This window comes from Onychostoma macrolepis, chromosome 07 (genome assembly GCF_012432095.1).
Source record: "Onychostoma macrolepis isolate SWU-2019 chromosome 07, ASM1243209v1, whole genome shotgun sequence".
NCBI classification, from domain to species: Eukaryota; Metazoa; Chordata; class Actinopteri; order Cypriniformes; family Cyprinidae; genus Onychostoma; species Onychostoma macrolepis.
In genome coordinates this window covers 22,975,711-22,988,538 of record NC_081161.1, presented here as the reverse complement: position 1 = coordinate 22,988,538, position 12,828 = coordinate 22,975,711, and the positions used below count along the sequence as shown (strand labels likewise).

The window sequence follows — 12,828 nt, the reverse complement described above, 5'->3', positions numbered from 1 at the left end:
TTTTTACTCAGCAAGGATGCATTAAATTTAGCAAAAGTGAGATTAAAAAATTGTTACAAAACATATCTATTTTAAATAAATGCAGTTTCAACTTTTTATTCATCATAGAAATGCTGAAAAAAGGAGCATAACTGTTTTCAATATTGATAATAATATGAAATCTCTCTTAAGCGGTAAATCAGCATATTTGAGTTTTTTTTATTTTTTTTATTGTAGTAACGTTTCACAATATTACTGTTTTTACTGTATTTTTGATTAAATAAATGTAGCCTTGGTGAGCCAAAAGTTAAAAACATAAAATAAATAAATAAATAAATAATAAAAGGAATGACCTAAGACTTTTGAATGGTAGTATATTTATTAGTTTAATTAAACATACCAACAATTAACAAAATATGTAAATACTGTTCTTGAATAACTGTGATGAATAACATATTCTGTATATTCTTTATGCTTTAGTTATTCATTGTCCGCAGAATGCGTTTAGGTGAGTTCGTCATGTCTTCGTTTTCACTGATAATCAAAAAAGCCTTCTTTAACGTATGTTTGTCAGTGATTTCACTGAGAAGATCAAGGCTGTCACAGATTCAACATTCTTTGATTTTTTAAAACTGAATGATTGGCCATAGGGGGGCACTGTTGCAATTTCACAAATATTGTGTGGAAGCACTCATATTTTATGAGTATTCAGAAGGAAGACATTGATGCATGCCAACTGTTGTTAATCATATTGCTATAGTGAAACTGATTAATCTATTACAGAAACTTGGAATGGTATTTTGTAATGCGCATGTTGCGTCTCTAACATTTCAATTCTTAGGCCGGAAACATCAACGTGCATGTTTATATATGCCCATAGTAGCCCACAGGAGAGGGTGGGGTGGGTGCAGACAAATGTATGTGGTTTCTTCATTAGCCTTTCCATCATGTGGTTTACAGAGAAATCATATTGTTCATAATCTAATAAACATCACATTATGTAGATTTGTTTGAAGACGGCTCTCTGTGTGTATGTGTTTCACATGTCTGTGCCATATGGGTGTAAAATGTTAAAATGGGCTGAAACGTTCAAACATGAGGTTCATGTCTGAAGGTCAAATTGTTTGTCTTGACAGTTGGACGACAGGTAAATGGGGAGTGTGCAGTAGAACATGTGGCGGTGGGCAGCAGACGCGAAACATCCGCTGCATGAGGAAGGTGACGTACCAGCGGGAAGAGGTGGCAGCTCACTCCTTATGTCCAGTAATGGCTCCGGCCCAACTACAGCCCTGCAACACACAGGCATGTCCTCCGGAGTGGAGCACTGGCTCCTGGTCACAGGTATGTTTACATGAACATGAAACCTACATAACATTACCTCCACTGGAATTAATTAAAGATGTCATCATCAGGTGTGCGACTAAAGTCAATAGAAGTCAAAATCTTTTGCAACATTATAATTATGTCTTTACTATTTCAAATAAATGAATCAAAGAATCCTCAAAAGTCACATATCCACAAAAATATTAAGCAGCTCAACCAGTCAAATTGAAACTCATGGTTTTAATAAGAAATTATGATTAGCAAATCAGGATATTTGAATGATTTCTAAAGGATCATGTGACACTGAGGACTGGAATAATGTCTGCTGACAATTCAGCTTTGCCATCACAGGAATAAATTTAAATTTGAAATATATTCAAATAGAGGTTTTTTTTAAGTTGTAATAATATTTCACAATATTACTCTTTTTACTGTAGTTTTGGACAAAATGCGGCCTTTGTGAGCATAAGATATTTCTTTAAAAAATAAAATTTATACTGAAGTCATGTATGAAACATGAAACAAAATATTTCATGCAGATGCTGATATTCTTTTGTAAAATCCTACATTAACAAAAGCCAGGTCCTTAAGAGCACTAGCAGTGCATTTTGTCTTTTTTTGTTGTATTAATTGGTTTGTCTCCCTTTAAAATGTTCCATCCTGTTTGATAAAGTTACAGAAATAAGTATCAAAAATGTAAAAGATGTTTTTAAAATTTTTTAAATTAACTTCAAGTCAGCCTCATGTACAATAAACCTAATGTAAGCTAACTCTCCTTCCATCCATGAGGCCAAAAAAGGCCATTTTTGCTCTTTATTTTGTCCCTGTTCATTTTCTTGCCATTGTGTAAATAATCAAGTTATAATGAATAAAGTTTAGTTGTCTGAGCTTGACCAGAACATATTTCTGAAATTCTGCTATACCCTTTTATAGAAATCCTGCCCTAAATTACAACACAGGCGTATTAAATTTTGAAAAGAAAACTAAATATGAGGTGAAGGTTTGAGATGCCCAGAACAACATAATGGAAACCGTTCTGTATGTCACATCAGTGCTGAAACACTACTGCCCCCTGCTGTTATTGCACATGTAACACATTGTGCTCCATATGTCTTATTGTTGCATTGCTTTGATTAAGAATCTATTCTGCTTGTATTGGACTTCTAAAAGTGTCCTCTCTGAAACTTTAGTGATGTTGGAAAGTGTAACTTTAGGTAAAGGACTACTTCACACATGGTTTAATCTAATATTTTGTAATAACTTTTGCTGTTGCTACATGTGTAGGTCTATACTTGTTTCCAAGTACACACACAGAAGCCAGAGAATGTTGAAACACATTGCCAGAGTTAATTTCATCATTAGCAGCAATGCTGAATTCTTTAACCTTTTTTTTTTTTTTCAGTCTAATCTTTTGTAATATGTTAAATCATAAATCTTTGAGAAGATTTTGCAGTAGTAGTTGATATTGACTGAATTCCTCCTAAAGGTCAGGTTGAGTTCGCACCGCCTGTCTCCAGAGTTCATATCAACTGTTGTTTGAGGTGAACTGCATGCCACTGTGACCTTTACAATGTTTAAACTAACATCACTCAAAGACCACTTGAGGGTAACTCTCTCTCTCTCCGTGTTTGTCTTTCTTTCCTTCCTTCTCTCTAGTGCTCTAAGACCTGTGGGCGAGGGTTGAAGAAGCGCAGTGTTTTCTGCAGGAGCACCGATCCAGGTGCCAGGGCTGTGGTGGTGCCTGACAGCATGTGTAAATTACACCTGAAGCCCAAAGCCCAGGAGACCTGTGTGCTGAGCCGCTGCCCGAAGAATGAGCGTCTTCAATGGATAACTACCGCCTGGGGAGAGGTAAGACCCCTCATAGGAATATCAAAGGTTATGTAGAAGCACTCACACAAACAGTACATATGTAGCATGCACATATATTCACCCATTTAGCCCTAATGAAGAAACATTAATGTGCATGTTAAAGAGACATTTTCATGGAAATCTCACAATGCTAATTTATATCCATATGCAGACAGCATACAAGCCATTGAGGCCATGGAAAAGTTCTTTTTTGTTATTCACTTTAAGGGTAAACAAAGTTTGAATCACTTTTACAGTGATATACTGTTAATGAACATTAACAGTATGTGCTACATGCTTTCATCAACATACAACAAAAATGACAGCGGTGAGAAAACAGCAGTTAAGAAAACATCTGATCACAGTGATGTGGATATGTTAGCACAAGCTATGCAATTCCAGTCAAGTCACGTCACATTAATATAAGTGCTTTCAGAATAGTTTTAGCAGCCTTACCGTATTAAAAATGAAAAAAACATCAATGTTGCTTTCAATTAGAAATACTACTTACATTTCAGAAAGCAGCTTTCTAGTGCGTTCATGTTTTTACTTGTGTCTGACCTTGACGAACTAATCAGAAGAAATGGCCTGGAAAATCTCAGAGCCCGAGAGCACAGCTGCCTATTGTATAATCGCTATCGGACCAATTATAGTTTGAAGTTGTTTACTAGCAGTTTCAAAGTGTTTACTACAAGCTGTCATGAATCCCCAAAAACAAATTCCAAACAAACTTCATTTTGGCCTGATTTTGTTCAAAATGACATCAAACCAGTTGGTTCTTCAATTTTGCTTCAAGTGTATTTGTATGACTGTATGACAGGACACATTGCTAGAATTTTCTACAGAACTTTTGCCCAGATTTTTAGCCTGATTTACAGTCTAGAGGGCTTAACTCTATAGTTGCCAAAAGTCAGAGCCAGTCTGCATATTCAAGTTGACAGATTTCACTGAAAATCACATAGCGTGTGATGGGCTCAGATTTGTTAGCTTCAGACTATAATTTGATGTTGTGAATCGATTTTAGTTTTCTGCATGAGTTTGTTGTGATTGAATTGACTTGAAAGTCTGAAAGTGTGTGATCCTCAGTTGTATGATGAGCAGTTTTTCCTCTGCAGCCATTTACAAAGTCAGCATGTGTTTGATTCCTAGATCTCTTTAGATTTAAAAAGTAGTTTAGTGTATCCCAGCCTTACGATGTTTATTCAAAAACAAGCATCTGATTCCAGACAGCTAAGTGGCACTTTCCGTTCTGCAGTCATACTTCAGTATCCTTCTCCCCTCCAAACTAGCAGCATTGTTAACCAGTTGCTATGGAGGAACAAATTGATCTTGTAGCGAGGGGTTAGGAATATTTATGTGTGAATATATATTTTTTTTATGTACCTTATTATCTGATTGTCCGGTTGTTTAATGCAGTGTTCAGCCTCCTGTGGAGCAGGAGTAAAGAGAAGAGAGCTGCAATGTGGGGAGAAAGACTCCCAAGGAGGCTATACAGAGTTCCCTGCAAGGAGGTGCAGGTACCTCCGCAAGCCCCAAGCAGACCTTGAGCAAGCTTGTAATAATGGCCCCTGCCCAGAGCCCCCACCTCCCCAGCTTCTCCAGCCTGGCCCAGACAGGGGGGGTGCTTCCGTGACTATGGGCTGGTACTCCTCTCCTTGGCTGCAGGTATGCGCAACTAGCTCATCACAACCAATCAGGGTTCTGTTCTGTTTCTATTCTGCTAGACATCTAATCCTCCTGTCCTGCCTGTGTGTTTTTCAGTGCACGGTGTCCTGTGGTGGTGGGGTGCAGACACGTAGCGTTCAGTGTCTGAGACAAGGGCGTCCATCAGTGAGCTGTTTACCTCATCAGAGACCCATAAGCTCACGGGCCTGCAATACACATTTCTGTCCTGGTCCAGTCCCAGTCCCTGTCCCACCTCCCTCACCTACTCTTAAAGGTACGAGCTGGTTTACCTTTAAATGTTCATTTATTGATTTAGAAGACGCTTAAATCCAATGTACACTACCGTTCAAATGTTTGAGGTCGGTGAGACTTTAAGAAAATAAGATTTTATTTATTTATTTTTTACCTCGAATGCTCAAAAGTGACAGTAAAGACATTATAAGTTACAGTATAATATTACATAACATTGTTGTTTCAAAAAATGCTCTTTTAAAGTTTCTTTTTATTAAAGAATCCTAAAAATGTGTCTTAGTGTTCACAGAAACAGTAAGCACCACAGCTGTGATACTAGCAAGAAATGTTTCTTAAGCACCAAATCAGCATATTTGAAGGATTTCTGAATTATTCTGACCCCTAAACATTTGGACTTTAGTGTATATATTTTATCACAGTTAGTGTGTTATCTGTTTGTGTGTTCCTGAGAATCAAACCCAAGACTCTGGTGTTGTAGGCAATATTACATAGCAATTTATCCTAAAGAGGTATTAACATGAGATGTGCTTCAATACAAACTTAGAAGATTTGTTCGTAATAGAACTGAGAAGAAAGTGAAATTGAGATGATTTTTTGTGTAGTTATCAGTGTCTTGAGCTGAAATGGGCTGCCAGTGAAACGAGACAAAGAGAAGTGAAGTGTGAGTTGTATTCTGAATTATTTGCAGAGGTTTTGTTGGGCATGTGGGCCAGTCGGCTAGTAAAGCTTTATATTCTAGAGGTCAAAAGAGTTTAGATAAGGAGTTGTGCTGCAGATTCAAGTATGAATGGTCTGATCTTCTTCAAGTTGTACATAAATCTGCATGACCAGACTGTCTTCACAATAAGAAGTGAAATGTAGCTAATCTACACTCATTGTTAGATCCCTCCCTTCCTTGCAGTTATAGAACACAACCAGGAAATTGACTGTTGGCTCATGGATCAAACCTGCAACCTTTGGTTGCAATCCCTGAGTTTTGAACACTACTCCACTCCAACTTTTACCTCAACTCTTATCTCACTCAACAGTACCTGTAATGCTTGAATAGGCTTACCACTGAATGTTCATTGGTTATGACATTCTGCTGAATGTTTATTTGTTATGAACTCTCATATCTTGTTCTGTAGCTCAGCTGGTGGAGCATGAAGTTAGTAATGTCATGGGTTGGATTCTCAGGAAACATATACTGATAAAATATATTGCTTTAGATAAAGCATCTGCCAGTTGCATAATGCATGTATATTTTCCACAGCAACAATGTTAATTGTTGTTGTTGCTTTGTTTACATATGTATCATATGCAATTATCAAGCTTGATAAACATCAGTGGTGTTTACACTTATGCATTATGTAGTGGGAAAAACAATGCACTTTTTACTTGTTGATTTGAAACCACATTGGTAGGTCAAATGACTGTCTTCCATGATTTAAATAAGAAACTGAAATACATTGTGTGATTTAAACAATATTATTTAAATGAACAAATCATAATCGTCATGTACTGTACACAGATTAATTATAATGCTAATGAAAACATAAAGATCTCTCCTCCACAGAGAACAGAAGTGTGTATAATTGTTTATTCTCATGGGAGAACTGAGTGTGAGGGCCTTCAGAGCACAGGTCAGGTCCTTATTGGTATGCCGGTGCAGTATTTCCAAGTGCTTTGCAACATCCCCACAATGTCTCTCTAAAAATGGCTGGGTTAAAAATAACCCAATTGTCAACCCAGCGCTGGGTAAATATTGGACAGAACACATGCTGGGTTACTTTAAAAAGACTTTTTACTTTTCTTTTACTTTAAAAGAAAGAGAATGCAAAATCATTTAAAGATGTCCTAAAATTTATATCAAGTATATAAAGACTCCTAGGTAGATGCGCACTGCTTAGGGTAGTTAAAGGTATAGTTCACCCAAATATGAAAATTCTGTCATTAATTACTCACCCTCATGACGTTACAAACCCGTAAGACCTTCGTTCATCTTCAGAACACAAGTTAAGATATTTTAAATGAAATCCGAGAGCTTTCAGACCAGGGTGAGTAATTAATGACAGAATTTTAATTTTTGGGTAAACTATTGTCAAACACTTAGAAAGCTTTGAAGCAAAGATCTACAGCTGAGAGCAGTGTGCTCTACTATAGAGCCTGTCTATGAAAGGATATTCCAGGCAATTTTCAAAAGGAATTGCAAATTATATTTTCAATTGTGTTTTCCACATGTGACAAATTTTGACATAATCCAAACAATTGCAAATCTTGCATTACTGTTTGCGTTTTCACGAATGCACAGTGACTGCCAAATTTCAGACGATTGGCCAGACGAACCAGCAGTTCAATTCCAACTGCAGCAGAGTCAGATTGTGTAGAGGACTCATCTGGTTCCCGTGACCTTGTGCCAATGGCTGTTGAGGAGACGTGGTCTTCGCTGACATTCAGAGCTGTCGAGGTCATCTGTAGGTGCTGATCCACCATCTGATCTGGATACAGACTAGATCCGGGTGACTGCAGTGACCATCTGATCTGGATACGGACTGGATCCGGGTGGCTTCGGTGACCTCGGAATAAGAATGAAACAGATTAATGTTAGATTAGATGCATCATAAGAAAAAGTACATAGGGTGTTATTAATTACCACGTCTGCTTTTTCACTGTCGCACATGTAACCTGCCAAAACTGAAAATGGAATTGCAATTTCTTAAGCATTTGAATTTCCGATGCCTCACATGGAAACCTGTCAATCCATGTCAGGGGTGGGACCATACTATGGGGCGTGTTTATATTGGGAGGTGACGTCACTCACAGACGATTGTGCCAAATGCTTTGAACAATGGAGGTACATTTTTACACCAAATGCATCGACTATCCCCTGCTATAGTATATACGCCCCATAGTATAGTCCCACCCCTGACACGGATTGACAGGTTTCCGTGCAAGGCATCGGAAATTCAAATGCTTAAGAAATTGCGGTTCCATTTGAGTTTTGGCATATTACATGCACAACGAAGAGAGAGTGAAAAAGCAGACGTGGTAATTAATATTGCTATTTAAATATGACAGGCTCATTACTTTTAAGACAAGAGAAATACAGTTACAGTTGCTTTTCCATTTGAAATGTGGCAGTCACTGTGAGTTCACGAAAGCGAAAACGCAAACGGTAATGCAAGATTTTCAATTACGTTTGGACTGTCACAATTTATGTGTCCACATGTGGAAAAATGCAATTGAAAATACAATTTGCAATTCCTTTTGAAAATTTCAAATCTCCATGACAAATGGATAGGGTTTTGTGGACTCTGCCCGGTTAAGGAATTCCACCATGTTTGTTCCAACCTATAAAATAAAGTAAACAATATACAGATTGTTTTAATAGCAATGATTCAGTTCAATTAACTGTGTGATGTTCATCATGAAATTGAGTTAATCATGATTATGAGTTAAATTCACATATGAGTAGCTCTACAGAAGCTGAATATGCTATACTGATTGGCTGAAAGGTGTGCTTTCAAACTGTGTAATCAATAGGACGTCACTGTCTGATACTTAATAAAACTGTATTAATCTGTCGTCTCAGGTAACATGCAAGTACATGTAGAATTGCCGTCTGAGGTAAACTGTTCGTCATAAATTAAATTTAACATAACTAATGTTGGCCTGTAGAAGTTTAACAATATTGTTGCCGCGAAAAAAGTTATAATTCTGCCAATTTAAAATAATTATTAATGGACAAATTATACTTACCTTAAAACCCAGCGTTGCAACCCAGCAGGTTTAACTCAACACCTGAAACTACCCAACAGTGTTTAAAATGTGATCAAATGACCCAACAAAATGACCCAAGAGACTCAACCCAGCATTTTGGGTTAAAAAATAACCCAGCGTTTTTTATTCAGAGTAAACAGCACTTACAAAACACTGAGTTTTTGTGTTAGCACTGTTGTTTTAAGGGTTAAAATAAATAATAGTCATTATGTGTCTTTCCATTAACAGAAGACCAGCCTTGCATCGACTTCTTCAGCTGGTGTCATCTGGTGCCTCAGCATGGTGTTTGCAATCACAAATTCTATGGTCAACAATGCTGCAAGTCCTGCTCCGCCAAAAGACAGTAAAGCAGAAGATCTTCCCATAAGCCTCCTCACTGACTCTGAGATCTGTAAATCATTGTCATACAGATAACCACTATGGACAAAGTTGATATTTGCAAGATGTGGTAAAGAGGTATTCCAGTGGACCATGTCTTGAGAGATAATGAGAGCCTGGTATCCGAGGAACTCAAGAAACTCTGTACATTGGAAAACTGCGCCTGGTTCTGGCTTCATTAGTGGTGTATCATAACTAGAATTGTGGTTCTTCAATAACCAATCTGTAGACCATTTATATTGTACATATCTCTGCTTGTTCTTTTATGATTGGAGATGTGACCAGAGTTTAAAGCCATTAAGAGACTTCCATCATCAGTTCATTTGTATGCTACATTGAAGACCACCAGATGAACATTGGTGTGACTGTGCACATCTGAAGTACTGTAGAATTTCTGTCAAGTCTTTGAGCTCCAGACGAACCCATGAAACAGAATGTTTACCAGCAGATCTGTACAGAACTGAGGGATGATTCACACAGGGTTCCAGTACACTGCTTTTTAATGGTTTCATCTATGTATACATGTTCTCGATGGTTGTCCGTTGCTTCGTGTCTTGCTGCTTTTTTAACCTCTGAGTGCTTTTTTTTTTTTTTAAGACAAGTGTCGAGTAAAGAGAAGTTGAACGTTTGACACAGCACAGACCATAAATGTCAGTTTCAAAACAGTGGACCAATCAGAGGAAACCAGGGACAGGACAAACATCAGTAACAACTGTTCATTTGTTGGAGGAAGAGTTTAGCTATAGCCACTGTGATTTTATTGTTATCTTAATTTTAAAAACAGTATATTTCACAGTGAACAACTCCTCAGCCTGTAATCATTTAGTCTAAAGGTGTGGTCACATTAGTGAAATATTTGTGAAATTTTGCATCAAAATGGTCCCTTGTCTAATGTTAGCAGTGTAGTTATGTATGAAGCACAGCTCACACAGAAGTCACTTTCAAACCAAACAACTTTATTTGTTGGTCAACGCAACAAATCTATGTTTCACAACTTGAACCTGTTACAAAATCTGCATGGGGAAATCTTTCTTCCTCATGCAAAAGTCTTGATCGCATGGATTCCTATTGAAATGACTGGAATTTCTGGAATTGAAACGGTAAATGTGACCACACCTTAATACCGCCTGCTTTAGTTTTAATCAGTGAATCTGTTGAATCAGTGTTTTGGTGCAATAAGAAGTGCAGCGCACATTCTCATTCCATCATCTTTTTTTTTTTCTCACAAAATAATTAAACTTATATATTTTATTAGTTCATGTGCTTACTTCACTATAAAAACACTCTGTTCTTGTGTATATATATGAACTAACTTCAACTTTTCCTCCTGTCAAGAGAGCATCCACATCTCCACCATGCAGGCTTCTGATTTTAATATACATTAACATGCATCAGTTTTCTCCGTGAAACTGGTGTGACCTGTAAGGTTGAGTCACAATCCCATCTGATCGCCACAGAAGACTAAAGCAGACAAGATAGATTTATCATTAATGAAGATCAGTGCTTCTGTTGAAATATACAGTGGCTTCCATTGGCGGATGAACTAAGTTTGTGTATGACTGCCAGTATGTGTGTGAAATTTGTCTGCGGTTCATGCAGCACTGTCTCCCACATGGTGTACGAGAGGGCTGAGCTCGTCCCAGATGTGTGTCAGAGAGAGTTGAGTAGGTTGCTCTCAGTCACTTTGTAGGGACCAATTAGTGTGCAGGAGTGAGTGTCATGTTCAGGAGAAGCTAACAAACCCAAGCCTCTCAGGACTTGGGACCTCATCTCAGTTTACTTTGTTAGTGCTCTTCATCTCTTTCTGTTTCTATCTGTCTGAGTGCTGCAGTTGTTGGGCCACTGTGTTGTGCTTAACTGAAGAGTGGAGTCTCACCTTAGTAATCCTTTCCCAGGGTTCAGGTATGACGGTCCTGCTCTGACAATAAACATTGGAGCAGATGGCACATGAGTTGTAGCAGAAGCACTCATTCTGTCCTCATTCCATTCCAAACACTTAATTAACAGTCCCCAACCCCTTACAGGGACATTTGCATACACTAATAAGTGCAAAAGGTCACTTTTAAAAGTAGATGTTGCACTGCAGGGTGCTCTGTCCTTTTTTCCTGAACCATTTAAAAGAGTACTTTCGTTTATTAGTTCTATAACTTCTGGATCTCCATTAGTGAACTCTGTCTCTTACAGTATGTTTCATTTGCTCATTACTTGACTTTAAAAGTGTTCCTAATCACGAACAAATGGAAAAATACATTGTTTAGCCTTGTTGTGATGTTACGTATGTTGTACAAATGTCTTTCTTCACTGTCTGAACTGAAAAAGTGTGTAATTTATTATATGTCAAATAGTTCCTGGGCTACAGTGTTGTCTGGAGAGGAGCTTTCTGTATAATAGCACACTGTAAGTGTGATATTTAATATTTTCACTGAAAGTTTTATAATAAAAAGTATTTGATTTACTGTATTCCTCTAGTGACACTTTTTCCACTAGTGCTCGGAGAGATTGAGATGAGTACAGGAAGCCTTTGAATGATGAAAATGCTGCAATATTTAAGGAATGAAAAATGATATGCTGTCATCACAACAAATTACTATGAACATCAAGCCAGAAGCAAAGTGGATTTTAGACAAAATACTCCCTAGCATATTATCGACAAGGAAAACAGACTTGTTCTCTGTGCAAATATAAAACATTATTTAAAATGTGCCACTAAGGGCCAGACATAATAATATAATAAGCTATAAACACATGAATGAAAAAAAAAAAAAAACTCCTCTGATACAAATAGCAATGTTTCCCAACCAATCGTAACATCAAATACCCCAAACATTCATATTCCTCAGTTTCCTCTTTGTGTTCCAGGCAAAATGTTCCTGCATGTACTAAATGCGCTAGTAAATCACACTGAGTTTGCTTAAGTCCTCCCTCGACACTCTTGAATATCTTTCCTCCTCATAATATACACGCATTTGTCATTTGTGTCATATTTCTTAATTTCCTGTGTGTACAATTATTTGTGATAATTTCTGACAGCATCGAGAGACTCGTAAAAGAAAGGAGCAATTCCTCATCCGTGTCACTGGATGCACAGACACTGATTATGAAGACTGAATACCAAGCACGTCTGTGGCATTTCTATATCCTCTTGTGCATGGTGCAAACTCTCTTTGTTTCTCTCTCTCCTTGCCTGCTCACACAAACACACACACAGTCTCTTCACTCTCTAGAATTCACTGTCACTTCAGCTCTGGCAGTATGATGCTTCTTTAGAGTACCCCTCACTTCTGACAGGCTTTCTAATCACATCTTAACAGGACACTGGCCATGAGCACTCTCTCTTTCACTCTTTTCCAGCTCTCAGATGAAGTGCGAGCTGTCAGCTCTTCCAGACATATCTCCAATCATCAGCTAAAGGATATCATCCAGCATTCACTCTGTGCCCCTGCGGACAATAGATCACTCAAAGGGTGAATGCACATGTGAGGGATCCTATAGAACAGTCATTCACAACAGGTGGGTCACAGGTCAGTTCTGATCATAGGACAGCAGAGAAAATACTTAACACAAATGATAAACTGCAACTATCCATATAATTGTGTATTGTTAAGGAAACAAACAAAATGT

The 12,828-nt window shown here is 37.7% G+C and overlaps 1 protein-coding gene across 2 annotated transcripts in view; it reads left to right on the top strand.

Annotated features, from left to right (window-relative positions):
• adamts18 (ADAM metallopeptidase with thrombospondin type 1 motif, 18) overlaps positions 1-10,428 on the top strand; it is a 59,892-nt gene extending 49,464 nt beyond the window's left edge. For both annotated transcript variants that reach the window (XM_058782025.1, XM_058782026.1), the window contains 5 exons: positions 1,116-1,320; positions 2,959-3,153; positions 4,570-4,818; positions 4,915-5,092; positions 9,058-10,428. In XM_058782025.1, coding sequence (XP_058638008.1) covers positions 1,116-1,320; positions 2,959-3,153; positions 4,570-4,818; positions 4,915-5,092; positions 9,058-9,176 — 946 coding nt within the window. In that variant the 3' untranslated portion in view covers positions 9,177-10,428. The remainder of the gene's footprint in view (positions 1-1,115; positions 1,321-2,958; positions 3,154-4,569; positions 4,819-4,914; positions 5,093-9,057) is intronic.
• The last annotated feature ends 2,400 nt before the right edge of the window (positions 10,429-12,828 follow it).